This window comes from Sesamum indicum, linkage group LG3, assembly GCF_026168435.1.
Source record: "Sesamum indicum cultivar Baizhima isolate 11 linkage group LG3, ASM2616843v1, whole genome shotgun sequence".
Taxonomy (NCBI): Eukaryota; Viridiplantae; Streptophyta; class Magnoliopsida; order Lamiales; family Pedaliaceae; genus Sesamum; species Sesamum indicum.
The window spans coordinates 4018920-4042307 of NC_142659.1; the positions used below are offsets into that span (position 1 = coordinate 4018920).

Sequence of the window (23388 nt, forward strand, 5' to 3'; positions counted from 1 at the left end):
TTTTGGATTTTAGTATATTGTTAAAATTAATTATATATAAATTAAATTATATAATAATAATTTAAACGAAAAAAAAAAAGAGGAAGAATTCCCAAGCCGGGAAACAAAATCCCGACTTCAAGTCGGGATTCAGGATCCCGACTTGGAGTCGGGTTTCAGAATCCCGACTCCAAGTCGGGATTCAAAATCCCGACTTGAAGTCGGGATTTTGTTTCCCGACTTGGGGAATTCTGCATTTTTGCCCTTTATTTAATGACGAGTCGCGATTTGAAATCACGACTCGTCATATTTGTGTTATTATTTTAAAAATAATTATGATAAAATAATTTTTTTTTTATAATAAAAAAATAATTAACTCTTGAATGACTCCTTCCCATTCTGCTCTACGAATCAACCCACTAAAAGTCTCTACACAAAAGAGAAACAGATACGGAGACAACGGGTCCCCTTGCCGTAGTTCTCGTTTCGGGCGAAGGAGGCTGAATTACTCGCCATTAAGTAAAAACAAGAATGACATAGTGGTAACACACTTCATAATAAGAGCCACAAGAGGATGATGAAAGCCTAGTCTACCCAAAATCCTCTCAAGGAAACACCATTCCACCCTATTGTAGGTCTTACTGACATTCAACTCCACAGAAACATGACCTTTCATCCCCCAAGTCTTGTGCTTAAGAAAGTGATTAAGGTCATAAGCTAACTGCACATTAGCCATGATTAAGCGTCCAGGGACAAAGGCCGATAGAGAGGTGGAGACTAAGGTATTTAAGAAGGGTTTGAGCTTGTTTCCTATTATTTTGGAAGCAAGCTTATAGATTACATTACACAGGCTGATGGATTGAAACTGGAGACATATCCAAAGGATTGGGACACTTGGGGACGAGCACTATTTGCGTGAAATTCAAAAGGGGATTAAGTGAGCCATATTTAAGAAAATCAAGAACAAAATCACAAACATCATACCCAACGATAGACCAATATTTTTGAAAAAAGATAGGAGATATACCATCTGGTGCCAACGACTTAAGGGGATACATATGTTTCAAGGCATGCGCAATTTCCTCCAAAGTGAGAGGTTTCATAAGGTCGACATTCATAGCAGGAGTGACCAGACTCTCTAAGCACCCTAACACCTCCTCCATTGCCTCTATCGTGGGTCGAGTAGACGAAAAAATGGAGCCCCGAATATTGCAAGATCACCTTTTGAACTCCTTCTATAGTACGTACTTCCTCTCCCTTGTCATCCTTAATCTTTCTAATCTCTTTCCGAAGGCTCCATTCATTTGCTTTAACATGAAAATAACTAGTATTTCGGTCCCTTGCTGTAAACCACTAGGCTTTGGCTTGCTGCTTCCACAAGATTTCTTCTTTACTACACCACTCTTTCAATGAGTATTGAGCTTTTCAATTTCAGCCTTGCTCTCAGTATAATAAGCTGCTCCTGCAGCCCACAGTTTGAACTTTTTCTACGATTGACAGCTGCTGATTAGCCTCGTGAATGGACGACCAAGCTTCCTGAATCACGTCAGCACACTCTGGAGAAGAGACCCAAGCTGCTTCAAAGCCAAATCTAGACCTTTTACGAATCTGCCTATTGATCGGCACCCTGTCCAGCACAATTCCAATAGTATCATGGTCCAAACATTCTGTCTCATAATTAACAACAAGAACCTTAGGAAATATCGCTGCCCATCGTGCGTCACTACAAGCTCCATCCAAACGGGTTCGCACTATGTGCGGTTCTACACAACAATTACATCAAGTAAAGACATTACCTTGGAACCCCAAATCTTGAAGGTATACATGAAAATCTCAAATCTGCTAGTTTGCTCTCGCCAGGGACCCTTGCTTCTCGTGTTGCTCCACAATCTCATTAAAATCCCCCACACACAGCCACGACAACACTGGTACATGTGAGAGTCATCTCAATAAACTCCGTCCCTCCTTCCTTCTTGCAGCGTCTGGATGCCCGTAGAAACTTGTGAAGCGCCACTGATTTGGACAATCATCTGATTAAACTGAAACATCTATGTGGTGTACGTAGAATGATTGTAACCAAACATCAACGTATTTTCGCCATAGCAAGAAAAGCCTGCCCCCTTTCCCTATCGAATCCACCCCGACTCCATGATAGTTCACCATGCTCTTCATCTTGTCACATCTCCTAGCTTTGCACTTGGTTTTGGGGAGAAATTTTAAGCTTCGTTAAAGTCCGAACCGTCCAAGGAAGGCCCAACCCCTGACAGTTCCAAGCTAGGAGATTCATGGCTCTCGGCAAGACTACCTGACGATCTCTACTGATATAGAATTTGAAGTATCATCAACCAAGCGCATTTGCCGTTTGATACCTTGCACCACATGGCCATCAAATTATATGATTTTTGCACCCCACTTCTCTTCCTGGGCCGACCCCGTAGACCTCGAATTGGGTTGATTAATAGTGGGACTTCACTTTAAGAGATGGCACACTCATATTTTGTCAGGTAACAAAGGAAGCTGTGCATTGTGTGCAGAGTATCTTGACCCAAAAGCTTTGGGACTTCGGATCAACCTCTAGAAATCAGCAATGGAGTTTAGTAAAAACATAGCAGCTGGCCTCAAAGAAGAGTTGGCGGGTACCGTCAGAGTGCAGATAGCAATAAAACACAAAAAATACTTGGGGCTCCCCACAATCATTGATAAGTTCAAAGGTGAAGTTTTCTCCACTATTAAGGTGAGAATTTAGAAGAAATTGAATAATTAAGCGATAAAAAAGCTGTCCCAAGCAGGAAGAACAGTTTTAATCAAGACACTAATTTAAGCCATTCCAGCCTATGTTACGAGTTGGTTCAGTATTCCGGACGCTTTCTTGGCAGAGCTTGAAAACAGGACAGTTAGATTTTTTTGGAATAGTTAACTCGGCTAAATAGTACACTGGATTTCTTGGAGCTAACTTTGAATAAGTAGAACAGAGGAAGGTCTACGCTCTCGAAGATTAAGAAATATAATTTAGCGTTGCTGGCTAAACAAGCATGGAGAGTTGTGAAGCACCCAGATGCACTCCTTCATCGAGTTCTTAGGCAGCAATATTTTCCAGGATCGAATTTCTTTGTTGCTACAATTAGTTAATCTCCTTCGTGTACTTGGCATTCGTTATTACGTTCAAGAGATTTATTGATAGCTGGAACTCGCTGGCGGGACGGACAATCGGCTACAACAGAGGGGCATCCCTGGCTTCCACGTCCTCTCTCTCTCTCTCTCTCTCTCTCACACACACACACTTTTTCTCTCTCTACGATTTAATGTCATTAGATAAAAATATCCCCTTTCATACACACACTCTCTCTGTCTCACACACACTCTCCTCACTCTCTCTCTCTAGGATTTAAAAAAACTTGTTTCACTATTTAATTTTTTTCTAACATTCGGAAAAGAAAAAATATTTAATTGTTTCATAATAAATTATTATAGTTAAATAAAAAAAAATTGGTATTAATATTATAGTTACTAAAAAATATTATAAATTATAGGAATAGCGATAATCATTGCATTAACAAAGAAAATATCAATTATATATCTGTATTAATATTCGACTAGCATGGATGTATATTTTATTTTTATTCAAAAGTTTAGGTAATAATTTTTTTTTTGTTATTGTAAAAAAAATATCTATTAAATTTTTATTTGGAATTAAACTAATGTGTACTGTTTATAAAAGCGTTTTAAAATTTTTTAAAACAAAATATATTGATTATAACAGTGTGCATGCCATTTTAGTCATTTTACCAATTAAAAATCTTATTATGCCAAACACCCTAACATCTTATAATTAGATTGAACATCTTATTTTATCTAAATATTTTAGAAACTTATTTTTAAAATAAAATCCAACATCTTATAAGTTCCTAAAATATTTTATATGATATAGAAATTTATAATATATTTTAAAAAAATTTAGCCAAACACCCTCTTCATTTTATAAACTAATAAAATTTCCATTGAAGTGGTTCTCGAAAATATATATATATATATATTATATAATCATATATGTCGAATGATTTTATAGTACTAATTACTTATTAACTTTAAAAATATATGTCGACAACTTTTAAAATTTATGTCGAAAATTGCACGCGTGTCAATTTTTGCGGGATTGTTCGACCAATTATCCAATTGTACCTTTTAGGTGTAATGAGTTTTGGAGGGAAAAAAGAGGTTTCCTCCTTCCAAAACATGTCCTAAATGGCTTCCAAGTCATGTCTAAAGCCAAATAATATTAAAATCACCAAAAAAATTATACAACTCAACTGCCATGTCACCTTTTCTGACAAAAAAATAAATTCCCGATCACCAGAGAACTAGTTGTCATCGTTTTACAAACTTACAGGACTAATTAGTTAATAAGCATCCTTACAGGACTAAATATAATAGAACGTAAAATTAAAGAACAAAAAAATAATTTTTCCTGATAAAAATTTAAGTTTTTGCTTTGGTTTGTCTAACTGTGGTTAATAGTACTAATTTACCATGTCTTTTAAGACGTGGTCATGTAATATAACGAAAACTCAATTTCTTTTCTAATCGGATCATATTGCAAATATAAAATAGTAATTAAAACAAAAATAGCAATAGAGATTTAAAAAATACAAATGAAAAATGACTTATCTTATTAAATTATAATTTCTTATACAAATATAAGGGACTTTGACTAATCAAATTCTTGTTAATATTTGACGATTTTTTGTATATCAGTAGCAGTACTGCATCAAATATATGTTTTTACACGTGCATTAATTGCACGTGATAATTGCAAGTATCCATATTAGGTGTAAAAGCATCAAACAACATTGGTAATGTCATATTAATAGTGATTTTTTTTTTTTAAACCAAATCATGTTTTTCAAAAAATCGAGAAAAGTATTATTTTAGTCCGATAACTATGTTCATTTTTATTTAGGTCCAGTAACTTACGAAATTGCTTACTTTTAGTCATTTGACAGATTTTCGGATAATTTTACCCCTATGGTGCATATGGACTAAAACTGCTTTTCAAAAATTGCACAGGAGTAAAATTGTCTGAAAATCTGCCAGAGGACTAAAAGTAAGCAATTTCATAAGTTACTGGACATAGACAAAAATGGACATAATTATCCGACTAAAATTAAAATTAGGCATACTTAGCGGACTAAAATAATACTTTTCCCTAAAAAATCTTAAGTAATCTCACATGACAAGTGCATTATATTATATGTCATGTAACTAATATACAATTTAAGAAAACTAAACAATCACATAATAAATGTAATTATATATGACTACACCTAATTTCATAATATTTTTTTTTAATAGTAAGATCTATATTATTCTGATTTAACCTATACATTTAATATATATATATATATATATAATTGTGAGAAGATTACTCAAAAATGTAAAAGTAGTTCAAGGAAAGATGGAAGCAAAGTTGGTTTTAAATAGAGTAAGTGAAACAAAAACTTGAATCATAAGTCAGTTTCATAATGCATATGTACTCCATTGCCTGCTACAAGAAAAGAGTACTAAAAGTTCTCCATCACATACAAAGCAAAGCCTCACTTTAGCTGCAAGCAACAAAAATGTGTAGAAAAAACTTTGATTTTTATAGTGTCATTTAACTTTTTAAATTAGCATTTTGGTCTTGTATTTTTTTAATTTTTGCAATCCCAATTCTTTTTTTCTGTTGGAGTTCATCCTTCCAGAAACTTTCATATGCATCTCACTTGATTTTTTAAAACTGGGCTACTTGTTTTTATAAACTCGTTTGTGTTCCCTAACTTTCTTTCTAAGGTAATATTTTGGTCTTGTATCTTTTAATTTTTATGATCTCAGTCAATTTTTTGGTTGTAATACACTCTTCTCGCTGATGGAGGTGAACTCCGGCGAAGAAAATGATAAAAATCGCCAAAAATTAAAAAGATGCACCCAATATATACTACCTTAAAAAGTTAAAGGATTCAAACGTTAAATGACCTAAGTTACGGGACAAAAGATACATTTAATAGGGCGAAAGTAAAATAAATAACTTTTGGTATTTCCTGTTCCGTAGCATGAAATTCATATTGCAAAATATATATATATATATATATATATATGTGTGTGTGTGTGTGTGTGTGTGTTGGGCATCAATATAATGGTTTTGCAGGGAACATTTATATATATGTGGGGTTCCTTTCTTTATCTGCACTCAAAGTCGTAGAATCATACATTTGGACATAATGTCTGCTTTTCCTTTACCATCTTTTGCTGCAAAAACTGTCTACCAATGGACAACATGCGCATTCGGGCATGGGAGTGAATAGAACCTGTTGGTCTGTTGTACTGATCAAAACAATCAAATGTGTTCAATCTTGGACAAATTTATGAAGTTCATTTCCAACTCTTTCTCTTTTCTTTCCTTTTTTTTTTTTTTTTTTGAATTTATTGAGTGAGATCCATCAGCAATTTATAAATCATGTAAAAATTGTATGAGATCCACCTGAATTATAATCGACTTTGCAGGCATAATTCAACGGGAAAAATACAATTTTGGTCCTGTAATTTAAGGGGTGATATTCTTAATCCTACATGAATTGATTTTCGCAATTTAGTCCTGTAATATCAAAATTTTGGTAATTTTAGTCATTTTGTTTGAAAAATTGCATGAAACTTGTACATAAACCAAATTAAATTGCAATTTTTAGTTCTGTAACTTAGGAAGTTAGGCGTCCTACACGAATTATTTTATAGGACTAAAATTACAATTTAATTGGGTCATATAGAAGCCACATGCAATTTTTGGATACATTAACTCGAAAAAAAATTAAAATTGCTAAAATTTTAAAGTTATATGACTAAATTACAAAAAAATCTGCACAAATTGATCTATTGAGCTAAATTGCAATTTGATTGGAGTATGTGAAAGTCACCTACAACTTTCCAAGTACATTGACCCGAAAAACAATTAAAATTATTAAAATTCTAAACTTACAAAACTAAATTTCAAAAATTAATTCCTACAAAATCAAAAATATTATTCTCTAAATAGAGGACCATAATTTTCCTTATTTGACATATGTGTTTGAGTCCCTTCCAGTGACGAGGATTTCTGAAAAACAGTTTGCCTTTATGTTTGTGCAGTGTATGTTTTTATGAATTGTTTTCTTTTCAGGGCGTAAAGTGTCTATTTGAATTACTGTAACGGTGCAAAGTATAATTTAGCCCAAAATGATGCACCTTTATTCACTCTCCCTTGTATCAATACAACATGAGGTTAAATTTGGAGTGGATGCTTTGTTAGTTTTTGAAAAAAATCAGTAATTATTTTAATGTAAAGTTCTTCTGATTAATCCATTATTTAAAAAACAAATAGATTGAAGATGAGACTTGCGATTTGAATGTAGACTCGTTATGCGATATATTGTCCATTCTCACAGTTTTACTCTAAAAAGACACTTCATTAGTCAAACTTCTTGTCCGTAATTAATGTGGAGCGTTTGTCTACATCACCAGTTCAAAAACCAAAGTCTTTGCTAAGATGTTCTTGAACATGTAAGAAACAACTTTTGGCTACTAACATAAATGGTTAATGATGTATGAAACCAAGAAAAAGTGATAGGCAATTCTCACATTATCAAGAAACCTCAAAAATACAATGCCAAGACAGAAATAACACCCTCTCAAAATAATTTAAATCATCAAGAATGATAATCTGGTGCATCAATCCGCAGTGGTCCAGTTCATGTCATTCTCAAATATCCAATGGCAAACCTCAATGAGGCCAGGGCCAGACCCCAACGCCAAGAAAGCACCATGGCGTGGGCTCCACATCGACGTGTCCAGATGACAAATGGCGACCCCATGATTGATCTTTGTCTTAGTCTCTACTTCAAGGATGTCAGCCTCGTATACTCTAACTTTTGGTACTGAGTGGCAGTAATAGAGTAGGTAAGGGTACAGGCTTTGATGGCAAGACACTGATTTTGTCACCCTTCCACCATTGATCCCCTTGACTTTTCCTATCATCACATCTTGACTAGACCCCTTCACGCCCTCCGTTGTCCGGACCACCACGTCGTGGCCTAGGACCGACACGGCGAAGTCAATCATATCCTCCACTGAGCCAACGCACCTCTTGTTCTCACCGGTGCTAGGTGCCCGCTCGCACTCAGCCAGGGCATTCATCACAACGTGCTCCATAGTTGAGTTGTCCTCTATGTGAAAAGTTCGTTTGAGCTCGACTAGCTCACTAGTCGAGAATGGTAACTTGGACGTAATGGGCCGAGGCAAAAACGACCTTTTAGGCATCCAATCTCGAATATTGGGCATTTTCATCACCGTCCCTTCTTTCAACATGCTCTCGCGGAAGAATTTGCCCTCTTCCACGCCATTATTCACCATTTTGCCACTGACCATCGTCGAACCATCCTGAGTAGACCCCGGCTTAGTGTATTGAGCAAATGTGACACCCTTTTTAGCGTACTCCTTGAATGTATTGTTCACACCATAAATCTTGAACCCAACCGTCTGATCAACTCCTCCTTTTGCATATTCTTTGAATGAATCAAAACCAACATTGAACGAATTCCCATAGTTCACAAAGGTTGATTTCTCCGAATTTGAATTCCTCCCATATGACTGAAATGTGTCCGTGCCCGCATTGGCCGAATCTCGATAGTTAGTGAAAGTGTCCGAACCCCCATTCCCACCAACACCATAGTTCTTGAAATTGTTACTAGGATTATTGGCATTAGTATCATACCCCTTGAACGAGTCATTAGCCGAGTTCCCCAGCTCTCCATACCCCGTAAACGTCGACCCGACCACGTTCGACGTCTGACCGTAGCTCGTGAACTCGACGGGCACCGCATTGCCATTCTTGCCGTACCCGGCGAAGCCTTGGTTGCCTGAGTTCGTGTCATCGGCATAACTAGCAAATGTGAGCTTGTGGCCGTTGCCGTCCGAGTCGTATGACGTGAAACGAAGGTCGGGGACATTGACTCGTGGCATATAGGTCTTGAAGTCTCCAGCACCACCGGTGGCGCTGGAGCCGTAAGAAGTGAAGTTCGAACTCGCCACATTACCATCGCTAGCATAGCTGGCGAAGCCCTCGTGGTGGCCGGTGGAGCCCCGGCTATACCGGGCGAAGGAGCCTGTAGCGAAGTTGACCCCATCGGAGTAGTTCTTGAACTGATCAACCCCGCCGAGACGGGCATTTCCGTAGTTGGCAAAGTTCTTATTGGTGTAGAAGGCAAAATTGGCATCACTCTTGTGGCTTTCGACGGCGGGTTTCGAGCCGTGGAGACAGAACAAGTCCGCGGCGGAGCAGAAGGCGGAGAGATGGGCGGAGAGGGCCTTCTCAGCCGCTAGTTTAGTGAAAAATGCTGATTCTACAGGTGACAATGGTGAGGCTTTGGAGAGAAGAAATGAGGGTTGTGGGAGGTTGTTGGAGATGTGCTTGGCCCAATACCTAACAACCGAAGCTCTTGGTGTAAATGGATTTGAAGAAATTGAGGTTCTTGGAGTTGCATCCGATGAGCAAACCTGCAAGAATAGAAACAACAAAGAAAGCATAAAAAAAAAAAAAACAGTTGTAAGAGACAAGATTTGTTCATTACAAGCCAAAAAACAGCAGAAAAAGACTAGAAAACAGCATAAACTTACAGTAGTAAAAGATGAGAATAATAAGAACAAGAAGATGGAAAGAATAGTAGTGTTGAGATTGACTCTTTTGCTGTCCATTTTCATGTTTGAGGGGGAGAGAGAGAGAGATCAGGACAAAGTGGTCGAGAGACATATGCTTCTCTTATTGGTGTTGGAAAAGGACATTATTATAGGGAAAAAAACATGTTCTTGTAATTTCTGTTTAATAATGTTATTACTTTTGACTAATAATGCTTGATTTAGAAAAACTGAGCAGGTTCAGTTTTAATCTTATTAAAGCAAGTGGCAGAGAATCTCAGTGGTTTGTTTTGCTTTGTTTAATGTTCATCTTGTCTTATTAGAAGAACAGGAGGTGGATAGATATCTATGTCAGAGAGATCTAAATCTCACTTAATAATACCAAGTACAATAATGATTTTAGTTTCTTTAATCTCTCATGCATTAGTCTTTGTTTGTTTGGTGTGTAATTTGCACTTTGCACCCTGAAAATAGGGTTAATGACATGGAACAAATTAATTACAAATTTTGTCATTACCAATATTTTGCAAACTCCATCCTCTTATTTTATTCAAACACTTTGAAATTTTATTTTTAACATAAAATATATATATATATATAATAAATTTTTTGAAATAATTTTAGCCAAACACCCCCTTGGCACAAAAATGAATGTACAACTAGACAAGATTGTTGAAGCCAAGAAAATCAAGAATTTTTTTTTTATCTAAATTAGATATGACAAAATCAAATCAATTATACAATAAATATTTTATTTTATTTTTTTATGTATGTTATAATTATTTTATAAATAATTTAAATTCGATCAAACCCGAATTCTAAAATTTGAGGACCATACAAATGATTAATATATGTAATGCGTTGAAAACAAGAACCCCCCAATGTGAGCGTCACTAGAGAATAGATTCCAAGCAGCAGCACAGAAACCAAAAGAGAAAATTGATGGGCGGTTTTTGTCTTGTTATTACAGAGAACAATTAATCTCAGACATTCTCCAGTTTTGATCCCTTTTCTTTGGAATTTTTAAAGTATTTAGTGCAGTGAACTGCTCCAATTCAGACCAAGTTACAGAAACCAATGCCGGGCAGCACTCATATATATATAGCCCCTATCCTAGTTACTATGTCACCATACATTTGCTGTATTTCAAGACAAGCATGCACCAAGTTGCCTGAATACTACTGATGTTGCATTTTCAACTCTAAATTTAAAATAATAATAATAATTTTTAAAGTAGGAATTTTCTTTTGGGATAATTATATCTGTCTTTCTCTGAAGTTAGATATAACTACACATATATAGGTCGCATGTAGTGGTTTGAAAAACTACACTAGTATCATTGATATTTGTTTCCATCCAACAAATAGATCAATTGGTTAATGAACTTCGTAAAATTTGCTTACACCAGCAGAAAAGATATATAATTTAACAATGAACAGTGATTTTTATCTCCCAAATCCCAGCATCAAACATACACCACTTATTTAAAAATATTATAGATTACCTTAAAACACAAATCCAAATATACCATCTATTTTCAACACACACTTATTTATCTCTATTTTTTTTTTAATCTAAACCTTCACGAATACAAAAGTCGTCTGATATTATGTATGTAATAGTTCGATTATACAAAAGTAAGTGGCATCATTAACTAAAATAAAGATAAAGACATTTACTTTTCACTATCACTAGGAAAAAAAATACAAAATTAGTGGCAAGAAAAATCAAGTGATAATTTTAACATTGTCACTAATTATATATAGGGATAATATGCTCCCCTCCCCTGATGTTTATGTAATTACACATAGATTTATTGTGATTTGGGAAATGATATTTAGCACCCCTGAGGTTTTGTTTCGATCTAATAAATAATTAGTCCTTTCGCTAGTCAAAATTTACTGAATTTGCTGATATTAACAAAAAAAATAAAAAAAAAATATATTTTCCCCTGATTATCACTGATTTATAGCAGGTCAAGCAATTTTTTTATGATCAAATTGGCTTCATACGTCTTCACACGTTAATGCATGTGAGGAAGTATATCTTCACCATTATAAGAGTATTGTTAATTCAAAAAAATTGTTTAACCTGCAATAAGTCAGTTTTAATTCTATCAAGGGTAAATATTAATTTTCATTCATTTTTTTCGTTAGTATCAGTAAATTCAGTAAATTTTGATTAATGATGAAATATATAATTTATTAGGCAGGAGCAAACCCCGTGGGTGCTAGATGTAATTTCTCAAACTATGGATTTACGTGTAATTATACCAAACCTTAGGAGATGATAGTGTAATTATCTCTTTTATATATTAATTTAGTTACAAGAATGTTTATTTTTTCACAATAATAAATTTCATGATTTTAATAATTTTATTATTTTGTAAAAATTATTATTAGTATGAATTAGTGACAAAATCATGTGCACAAAGTTGTCAATAAATATAATTAGTAATGGTCTAGTGACAATAAATAACAGTTGTCACAATAGACGTGTCACTAATTGTTTTTTAGTGACTTTTATACATAAGTTTTATCACTAATAATCATATAATATTTTACCTAATACATATTTTTACTGATAGCATTAAAATTAGTATTTGATATTTTGTTAATAATATTCAATGGCTTAAAGGCAATTTTTACCCCCTAACTTCAGACCATTCTCGTTTTAGTCACTTAAGTTACTAGGTATCTATTTTGGTCTTGTAAAACTGAAAAAATCTCAATTTTGGTACAAATTTGGTTGAAAAGTTGAGCCAATCACCGAAAAAAGTCACAGGCCAGGCATGTGACTTATTAAATCAGGGCTTGCATTGTGATTGGCCATCCTAAAAGGTTTAAAGGTAATGTTCGTCCCCTAACTTCAGGATATAAATTTGATTAATTCAAAATTCTATAAAGTGGGTTGTTGTTTATATGATAAAATTTGGGAGAAAAAAATAAATTTCCCTTAACAACTATTTATTTATTTATTTATTTAAAAAAATATGCTTATAAATCTTACCTTCTAGGGATTGATTGATTAACTAATGAATTTTTACACCTTACAATATACTTTAGAATTCATAAAGTATCATATAATATTTAATAAAATATTAAATACTTATAAATTCAATCCAAAAAAATATGAGTTTCTAACTTATATTTGACTAGAATTTTAATAAATTAATTCAGACTTACACTACAAGAAAATAGCTTCATAGCAACGGAAAAAAAAAATTAACGTCGAGTTACACGAGGCCAAAATTAATTTAAAAACTAAATTTCGGAATAATAAATTGAATACCATTAATGTACCAAAAAATTTTAGTCCAAATCAAGTTTGGTCGAGTCAAATCAATCACAAAGTAAGTATGATACGGTTGCTATATGATTGGTCACTTTTCCTGAACTGTACATCAACCACACAACACCTATATTGTACTTGTCATATGATTGATTTAAGATTCGCCGAATTAGGTCCAAGTTAAAATTTCCTTTAATGTAGGGGACTGTATATGATATTTCAAAACGAAATTAAATTATGTATATATAATACTCATATTGAAAATTCAATCCATGGAATACCAATCAGATCGATGACATTGACTATAATTTGTGGGTATTATCAATCCCCCCCCCCCCCAATGACACTCTAATCAGGTGAATTTGGTGAAGAAAATCATCAGTCAATCAGGTTGGAAATTCTGAACCCATAAATTTTCATTAGCTAAATGCAGTGGTGTTAGGTAGGTCGCAATTGACAGAAATCAATGGAGCAGGACAGCCAGTTGTCAAGAACAGTACGGAGCAATTCTTAAAATTGAATACCCTGTCCGAAACTGACAAAATTCACTTATATTTAGGCGGAGTATTTGACGGATCCCTACTCGTCACTGTAAATTAAGAAGATGGATTATGAGGTGTACGTCGATTTTATGATAATATATGAAACTCAATATTAAGATGAATGAAAGATACAGAATATTCATATATTTACCAATATATTAACTAGGATAGGGGTCCGAGTTAGAATGGACGGTGGTTGGGGTTGGTTCAGAACTGATATGGACCAACATGCTCGATTCATGACTGTTCAGGATTATTTATAGTCGATTTTGAACCTTTAAATGGTCTAAATTGGATTTTTTTTCAAACTCAAGTCTATCATGGATCGTCCTGATTGGAGCTCGAATCAGACCTAGCCCAAGACCAGACCAAGCGAGGATGGGCCTGTTTCTTTTTTAATAGAACTAGCCATTATGACACGACATCCTTACGTGCACATAATAAATAATTATTTATGCTTTAAAATATATTATAAATAAGAATAAGATATATAAACTAACACATCATATTTAAAATAAATAAATAATTAATTAATTAAAAATAAACTAATTTAGCAATATTATTGGCACAAAGAAAATTTGGAAAACACTGTTTTTAAAAATTGCTATTTGTGAGTGAAATTTTCATATTAGTATAAATAGATAATATAGATATATAGATTAAAAGAAGAATTCAAGTAGGGGTAGTTGAAAATATATATGTACATTTTTTGTAATTTCAAAAATTGGTGCCGCAATGTAGGTAACACTACTTGTGAGTGAAAATAGAGTTTTCTTTTTTATTTAACTAGCCACCGTGGCACGTTGTCCATACGTGTATATAATAAATAATATTTATATTTTAAAATATATTATGAAATAAGAAAAAATATATATAAACCAACACATCAGATTTTCAAAAAAATAAAAGAAAGAAAGGAAGCAACAAAGAAAAAGGAATAAACTTAAGGGTACTATCGGTATAACAATCAAATTGGCACCGCCGGTGTCATAACTACAAATTTGTGAGAGAAAAATATCTTCTCTTATATATTAGTATAAATAAAATTAAGATTTTTTCTTGAACAATTATTTAAGATTATGATTGTCCTATGAAATAAATCATTAAATCACACAAAAATTTATGATTAGAAAACAATTAGTTAAAAAGGCTACATATTAAATTTGAATAATAGTTTACTAACAAGCTTATCATAATAAACTTAAGTAATAACAAATCGAAAAGGGACTTTCAGAAAACGTTTGAAAAAATTTAAACAAAGAGTGTAATGTACTAAAAATTTAGAGATAGAACGATAAAAATAAAAGTTTTAGAATTTCAAAAATATTAAAAAAAATTATTAGAATAGTCAACTTAAAAGAATAAAATAAAATTATATGTCATGTATTATTTTTTTTAAAAAAAAATGGCACCAGTAGGCTTGGCCTAGGACCGACCAGGTCTGACACGAGCCTAGGCCGAACTAACCCACAATTTTATTGGGCCGATTCGGTCCTAGGCCAAGCTGGCACAGCTCGATCAATTATGCATTTTGAGGTCCAAAAATTTTTATTCTAAAAACCTAGTCCGAACTTTACAACACTAGATCTAGGTTTTACATCTCTTATTAAATCTAAAACGCCGAATCTTGCATGTCATCTTAATTTGATTGATTCAAGTGGAGTATCACCATAAATAGCACCTAAGCGACAAATAAGAATCAAAATTTCATCTTCCATATGAGGAAAGGGCGCGAGTTTTTCGTATTAAGGAAACATTTTTCAATGTTTAAAATAAGCATTTATTAATTTATTGTTTATAACAGTGTTCTTTTATCATTTTTGTTTCTGAAACAACTTAAATTAAGGTAATATAAGCTAAAAGATTCAAGCAGCTTCCTACCAATTTTAGCAAGATACTAGTAAATCTGTAAATATTAAATTATTTTTTCAAACACTCAGAATTAATTTTTTTTTTAAACTTTGAACTTTTATTTTCAACCACTTTCAAATTTCACTGCTACTTAACTTATAACTTTCTCCATAGCTTATTTCCCCCATCCCCCACCAAAAAAAAATAGTTATAATTACGCTGACCTTTGAAATTTGGTGTAATTACAGATAAACTTCATGTGGTTTGAAAAATTTTATTTAATACCTCTGATGTTTGTTTCTATCTAACAAATAGATCCCTACATTAGTCAAAATTTACCGAATTTGCTGATATTCGCAAAATAGTTGAATGAAAATCTATATTTACCCTCAATTGACTTATAACCGATCTATTGCAAGTCAAACAACTCTTTGATGACAAAATACCCTTATAAAGATAAAGATATACCTTAGAAAAAATTTATTTGACTTATAATAAGTGAGTAATAAATATGAATTTTTATTCAACTTTTTTGCTAATATCAACAAATTCAGTATATTTTGACCAATAAAATAATATATTTATTAGATAAAAATAAATGCCATGATTAATAAATATAATTTTTAAAACTACAAAAAGTTAAATATAATTGCACTAAATTTCAAATAGATACCATGTAATTATCCCTAAAAATTATTGCAAACGTCCATCAAGCAAACAAAGGGAACTCCACAAGAATGTCCTACTTCCACAACCTTGAACGAAAAAGATTTCTTTTTTTCCTCCATTCGTCACACAACAAACAAACAGACCCTGAAAAATTCCAAGTTTTCAGCAGAGGATAATTCTAACCATAATGCTTGCCACGACAACCTTCGCAGTCTCGAACTCAAACCCTCCAAATCCAGCCCACAAGAACTCATCACCTCATCCTCCATTTTCATCGAATTCGAGACAAGCCCATATCGTGTCCCTCAACCGCCGTGGCCTTCTGGCCTCACTTTCCATCGCTCTGACACCATTTCTAGCGTCCCCTCAAATCGAGAATCCAACACATTATGCGGATTTCATCTCTTTACCAGTCTCCGAAGCCCGTGGCCTCTTCCAAATGCCACCAGTTCGCCTCACCAACAGGTAATTTAGCTGCGTGTTATCAATCCGTAGGAGTCCTTTTCAACGGAATAGAGTTTGACTAATGAAAAGTTCGAGCCTAGACATACTAAGTTCAGAATGAGTTTCTCTTGTTAATTTAGTGCCATGTAACAGAAAAATTCAAGTTTTTTTCAATTCATAGGTAAATGTGGCTTGTCTTTTAGCTTAGTCACAGAGTTTTTATTTTCCCATTTCAGCCAAGATTCAAGATTTATCACCTGTCATATGAAAACCAGTTGTCTGAAAGTATTCTTGGTTGCTTTGTTATCCTTTGCAGTCCCTTGTATGCTTGAAAACTATGGTTCTTGATTTTGGTGGGGGATTTGTCAATTAGCATATATGGAAAAAATCAACTTGAATGATGAATTCTGTTAATCTTTTTTATGGTCTTAAGCTTGAACATTGTAGTTTTACTTTTGTGGGGTGGGGGCAGGTACTTTTTGGTGAGAGCAGGGGAGTCTGAATATGAGAGCTTGGGTATAATTAACACTAATCCGGTGGCTAAAACGTCGGTGGATAATGGGTTATCGGAAAAGGGGAAGAAGCAGACAGTGAGGGCTGCATTGGACTTGAAGTCAATGGGGGCATGTGAAGGGAACTGTTGGATTTGGCCTTCTATAACTCAGAGGGCTTATCAGGCTGCTGAGATTATTGCTGCTGTTAATGGAGTCAATAGAAGGTACCCAACTGGTTCTTCATAAAGCAATTTGTTCGTTTGATTGTTTAATTCAGTTGTGTTTTCATATCCTGTCCAAAAGTCCCATGAGCATAGTTGATCTCAGGTTTCCACAAAACTACTCGCAAACTTTCCAAGACAGACTTAGAGGGTGTTTGGGTGAGTTTATAAGCTCTTAAAAACATCTTATATGATGAGAGCTTATAAGATGCTATGAATTAGTTTAGCCAAATACTCTCTTAGGTTTCTGTGTTCTGTCTTAAATTACACAGATTGTATTTATCTAGGGATAGAGAATGACTAATGCAAGTCGTTACTAGGTTCGGATGCGAAAATACTTTCTTCTCTGTTACATGCTTGAAAAGTGACTCGGTGTAGTTCATCTCTAGTGGCTTCAGCTTTAAATTAGCTACAGAGATTGGATGTGGCAAGGATGATGGCGATTGCTTGATTTGCTAAGTATGGATGTAGTGAAGTGGTGATTTAGATATTTGTTATCCTCAATTCATTACAATCTTAAAATTATATTACAGAAAGCATTGGTCCATTCTCCTCAATTAATGAAGCGTCTAGGTGTACATCACATTCTTGTACTCTTATTAATCCTAACATATTCTTAGAAGTTCCAAATCTTGGGCACTGTAAGTATGAATCTGGAATTGTGATTTTCAGACAATTCATTTCTCCTTTATAGCAGCCCAAATTATCAGTGAAATTTCTCCATTAGATATGCATAGTCATCATATTATCTATTTCAGATTGTTTCTGAACAGAGTTGGTGATCCATATATCATTGGACTATCACTTAGATTGTTGTCCCCATAAAAATTGGAGAAGATACTGTTATTGGCCTGAAAAGGACATCCTGAATTTTTAATGTGGGTACTTGCTTGTCGTGTCTTAGTAATTTCTAAACCCTGCTTATATATTTCTGCAGTCATATAGTCCCTGAGTACAGCTTCTTGGATGCTCGCGGATTGGGAGCATATGAAGGGAAAAAATTAGATTCTATTTCTGAGGTAATGCAACTCCTCTAATGGACAAAAATCACCAGATCTTATAGAGTCGTTAATTCGGTATTAACACTCAGTGTAAACCATATACGATAACACATTTTACTCTGCGTCTCTGCGTGTAAAATCCAGTTGAACAGTATTGTTTTCTTGTGAAATCTGCAGCTTACTCTTGTTCTCAAGTCTAAACACTTGTCCCAAAGTTGTAGAATAAAGCAAGCCGTAGTAACAGTTTTCTTGTCTTCTTGAAACCGTGTTCAGGTCTATGCCTCAGACAGCCTTTCCCCGAATATCAAGCCACCCCCAATAGACGACGGAACACCAAACGAAAGCGTTCAGGATGTCTTTGTTCGTGTGACACAACTCATGTCGATTCTTGAGACACAGTACTCTGAGGACACAGTTGTTATAGTGTCTCCAGATTCCGACAATCTGTCCGTGCTGCAAGCTGGTTTGGTTGGGCTTGAATTACGAAGGCAAGTGTTTTGCGAAGATGCATATTTGGTAGGACTAATATTACATGTTTACAGCCATCAAAGTTTATAACGTTTATATCACCACCCATCCCGTTTAACATGTTGTAATGTTTAGAAACTTGATGAGATATTATTGTTCTATTTTAAAAAACGAAGGAGCATAACTATTCTGTATCTAATCCCCCAAGAAAACTGGGAGGAAACACAGTCAGTAATTACACTAACTCCCATAAAAGATCTAACAACTACTTAGTATTTTGTATTAGGATTCGAACTTGTTTTGATATACATCAACAGGATCACACCACGCTAATTCCTAGGAAGCTCTTTGCAATTAACCACCATATTTGTTTTATGATTTGAAACTTGTTTTGATATGTATTTAACGGTATCATGCCACTATTTGCAGGCATACAGATCTCGCTTTCAGGCCCGGCGAAGTCAGGTTCATCGATGCTAGTAGCATACCGACATACAAACAGCCGGCTTCTGCAGTCTACAAGTGCTTAAATCCCCCAAACTGCAACTGAGTTTCTTAGAGATACTCATAATCTTGTCCAAAGTCACAGTTCAGAATCAAAGCCTGGCATTGTGATCCTTGTACAAAGGACCTCCAGTAAATATTAGTACTACTTTTACTTTTCAACCTTTTCCATCTCCAAGCTTTTTACTAGTTTATTTTATAGATATTCTATATGAAATATAGCTGTTCGTAGAAATATTTACTGCCAACATCGATTACAAACGAGGAGCTTGAGTGTCTTATAATCCCCAAGGGCTCCTCCCCCTTAATAGGACAAACCTGTATGGCTCCTCCTTACGGGACTGAAGCCAAACTGCAGGGACTGGCGGGGTCGTAAGACATCCTCCCTCCTGAGTCATCTTTCCAGCACAAAATTAAAAGATTCGTCCAAAAGCAGAACGCTACAATAGAGAAAGCCTTTTTCTTCTCCTAGTAGTTTGCACTTGATATTAATTTAAGTTAGTCGCATAAGTACAAACAGACCTAGACTCTAGAGTGGTCTTTATCACTTTAGCTTTTAAATGACTTATTACATAGACTTATTGTACCCTAAACTTGTCATTATTATATTTTACACATATAGGGATTACTTTGAGTTTAAGTTGACGTGAAATTATCATGTCGAAGATCCAAAAGATCAAATCACTCCCGTTATTTTTTCAAACAGATCTATCGAGGGAATTTTGTTTGATCCACTCAAGCAGCTAGTCATACACGTTTAATTTTATTAAGGTTTGAATTGTCGTAACGTTGGAAGACATATACTATATTTATTTTCATTTTCAAGTTATCTTCGAAATGAGTCAAAACATACCTAATGTTTGCCATCATTGAGAAATACCTTATTTGACTGTTTTTAACTGTTTCAGCCTAAAGCATAAATACATACATATATATACACACACACATACATAAATATATATAAAAAGACATGATCTGACAATGATTTTACAATGAATAGTAATTTTTATTTCTCAAAACACAACATTAAACATATGATACTTATTCTCTATCTGTCTCCATAAAATACAACAAGATACTCAAAAAAACGAATTCAAACACTATGATACTTTTTTTAAACAATTTTAAACGATTTTAACTGTTTGTCATGTCAAAGTCAGAATTTACAATCAACCCAATTTTACCCATTTTTTGGTGGGACCCACTATCAAGTTCGGACGAGCCCCTAAAAGTCATAACTAAAATTCTCATCCAAAATCAAGAATTCAAATGCAAATATTTACATTTTGGTTGAGCAAATAATTGGTGGGCTTAATTAAATAATCGAAATCTTATAACTTGTATGGATTGTGACCTCTGCAAAAATTGGACTTAAATGTTAGTAAATATTTGGTGTGGTCCATCAGCCCATGCACACAAATGTGGCAACTCATTCTTGAAAATGACTTATAACTTAATTTAATTTTCATATATTAGCATGCAATTATTAATTTATATGAGTAAAAAAATGTAAATAATATGTTACTGGTGGATGGCCCATCTTGCCGCCCTAATCCTATCCACCCATATCTACTTTATAAATGAAAGGTTGCTTTCACTCTTTCACACTCTTCTTTTTTTTAAAAAAAGAAAAAGAATTATATATGAATTCATTTAAATTTAGGTTAAATTAAGGAGCACATCTGAAGTTTGGAGTAATTATAAATACCATCTTATTATTTGAAAAATATCGATACACCCCTGATATTAATGAAGTTATATAATTCTTGGATGGATGTTTGGTATTGTCAATTTTGCCCTTGATGTATTTTTTTATTTTTAAGTAAGAAATTAAAAAAATTCAACGAGCTGGATAAAAAAATTTGAAAAATTATCTACTTAGTCCATAATTTTTTTGAAAATTCTAAGATATAAGTAAAATTATAATTCATAATTCACAAGGGCATTTTGATCATTTTATCATAAAAAAATAATAAAAACTTAATAAATATTAATGGCTTGGACTAGTTGTTGGGCAACAGTTAAATATTAAAATGGTATTACAAAAAAATAAAAAATTGAGGGGTTTTGAATATTATCAACCAAAATATTTGGTTTAAAATATTAAAATAGATGTCACAACAGCACAAGAATTACACAGATTTCGTGCACTTAGGTCCCGCTTTGGTTTGGAACCAACGATTCTCTCTCCAAACCTATTTGGGTGGTGGATTAGAGCAGAAGGGAAGCCCTCGTGTCTAATTATTCATTCATAATCGGTGTAAAATGATATTTCATAATTAAAATCGTGCATATAATATATATATATATACAAATTATTCTCTAGTTTTCTTGAGATGTAATCCAATTACATCTACTTTTTAATTATTTGATAAATTACCGATACTCTCTCTGAACTAACACTCGTTTAATAATGGACTCAATCTATTAACTTCTCTTATGATATATCAAGATTTTATCTTAAACTTTTAAAAAAAATAAAATAAAGAATTATAATTTTACATAATTTTATAAATTTGGACCTTGGACAACATCATTTTTTTCTTCAAAAATTAAAACGAGACATCGCATAACATCAGATTTTCTATTTTTTTTTAATTTTGAAATAATGAAAAAAAAATTAAAGTGTAAAGCTGATGTCTCCATCTTATTATTCAAAAGGAACATAATTCTGTCATATATCAGAAAGGGTTAAATGCAATATATCCACTGTGTTATAGGAAATGAGCAATTTACTTATTGGGAAAAAAAAAAAAAAGCCAATTTAATAGAGCAAATTACCCCCTAACACATTTCGTCTACCACATGCACTTTTTTCTTTTTTTTAAAAAAAAACTTTTTAATTTAAAATTTAAAATAATATTTATGTCCTTAGTTAACCAAATTTAAATAATAAATCAATAGTGTAGATTTTATCTATTTTAAGTCAATGGTTTAAATTTAAATAAATAAAAATAAAATAATATATTATATATAATTAAATTTGAATATATATATTTCTATTTTTATAATAAACTTATTTACATATATATATATGTATTTATATATATAGTCTATATATATATATAGAGAGAGAGAGAGAGAGTGAGAGTGAGAGTGAGAGAGACGCCAACAAAGGTGGAGGAGGAGCCAGTGACAGCGACCAAGGGGAGGACGGATCTGGGCGGAGGCAGACTGGGCGTGGGCAGGAGGAGAAGGAGGCGAAGGGGGAGAGAGAGGGCGGAGGAAGAAAAGGAAGCGGAGGGGGAGGGGAAGGAGGATCTCAGCGCGGGAGGAGGAGGAGGCTGAGGTCGGCGGCGAAGCGAGGGGAGGGAGATGGGCGGCGGGGGGACGGGGTGGTCCGACGAGTTGAGGACGAAGAAGAAGGAAAATATTTATATATATCTATATACTAATAAATAATATTAATATATTATATATTATTTATATAAATATATATTTTAATATATTAAATTAAGTATATATAAATAAAATAATATTTTATTAGTTAAAAAATATACTCAGATGTACGGAAAATGCGTGTAATGCACTGCTGGGCCGAGGGGGGTTATTTTGTTCAATTTTTGACAATATAAGGGAGTAAATTGTTGTTTTATTTTTCACAGATGGATAAATTGCTCATTTTCCATAACACAGAAAATAAATTATATTTTTTCTTATCAAAAAATATTAATAATAAGTATATATTCATAATTGTATTAAATTTTAAAAAAACTCGACGTAGTTTATACCCATGAATATTAATTATTGATGCATGTAACAAATGCAAGATTGAGCGGGTCATCAAACTCTTGAAAATTCTAACCTAAATTAGATAGATTTTATGGAGATTTTAGGTATGAATTGCAAACCATAACTGATGTTAGTTTTATACCCACAAGGAATAAATGCATCCACTTAAAAAAAAAATTATCAACAAAACACCACTTTATAATTTCAATATTATTACAAAATATATATATATATATATATTTAGGGACAAAAATTTTTAATTTGCCACAACAATAAACTTCATAGTTTTAATAGTGACTATTATTTTGCAAGAAAAATTATTAAAGAAATAGTGACAAAAAAGTTGTTAAAGACAATTAATGTCACTCATACAGTGACGATCTAATAATTACAAATAATGTTATTACTATAATATATTACTAATTATTTATAATGACAACTTTATGTATATTTTTTACTATAATTATATAGTGACAAAATAAAAATTATAGTCACT

At 33.3% G+C, this 23388-nt stretch overlaps 2 protein-coding genes across 2 annotated transcripts; one reads left to right on the forward strand and one right to left on the reverse strand.

Moving 5' to 3' along the window:
• Window positions 1–7606: 7606 nt before the first annotated feature.
• LOC105157198 (polygalacturonase 1 beta-like protein 2) lies at window positions 7607–9814 on the reverse strand. Its single transcript, XM_011073533.3, has 2 exons — window positions 9658–9814; window positions 7607–9537 (listed from the first exon to the last, which is right to left on the reverse strand). The coding sequence occupies exons 1-2, from the start codon at window positions 9739–9741 to the stop codon at window positions 7714–7716; spliced, it is 1908 nt and encodes a 635-aa protein (XP_011071835.1). The 5' UTR covers window positions 9742–9814; the 3' UTR covers window positions 7607–7713.
• Window positions 9815–16135: 6321 nt separating this feature from the next.
• On the forward strand, window positions 16136–19322 carry LOC105157199 (Phosphoglycerate mutase family protein). The gene is made up of 5 exons (XM_011073534.3): window positions 16136–16493; window positions 16945–17190; window positions 18125–18206; window positions 18462–18676; window positions 19086–19322. Exons 1-5 carry the CDS (start codon window positions 16216–16218, stop codon window positions 19204–19206), a joined length of 942 nt encoding a protein of 313 aa, XP_011071836.1. The 5' UTR covers window positions 16136–16215; the 3' UTR covers window positions 19207–19322.
• The last annotated feature ends 4066 nt before the right edge of the window (window positions 19323–23388 follow it).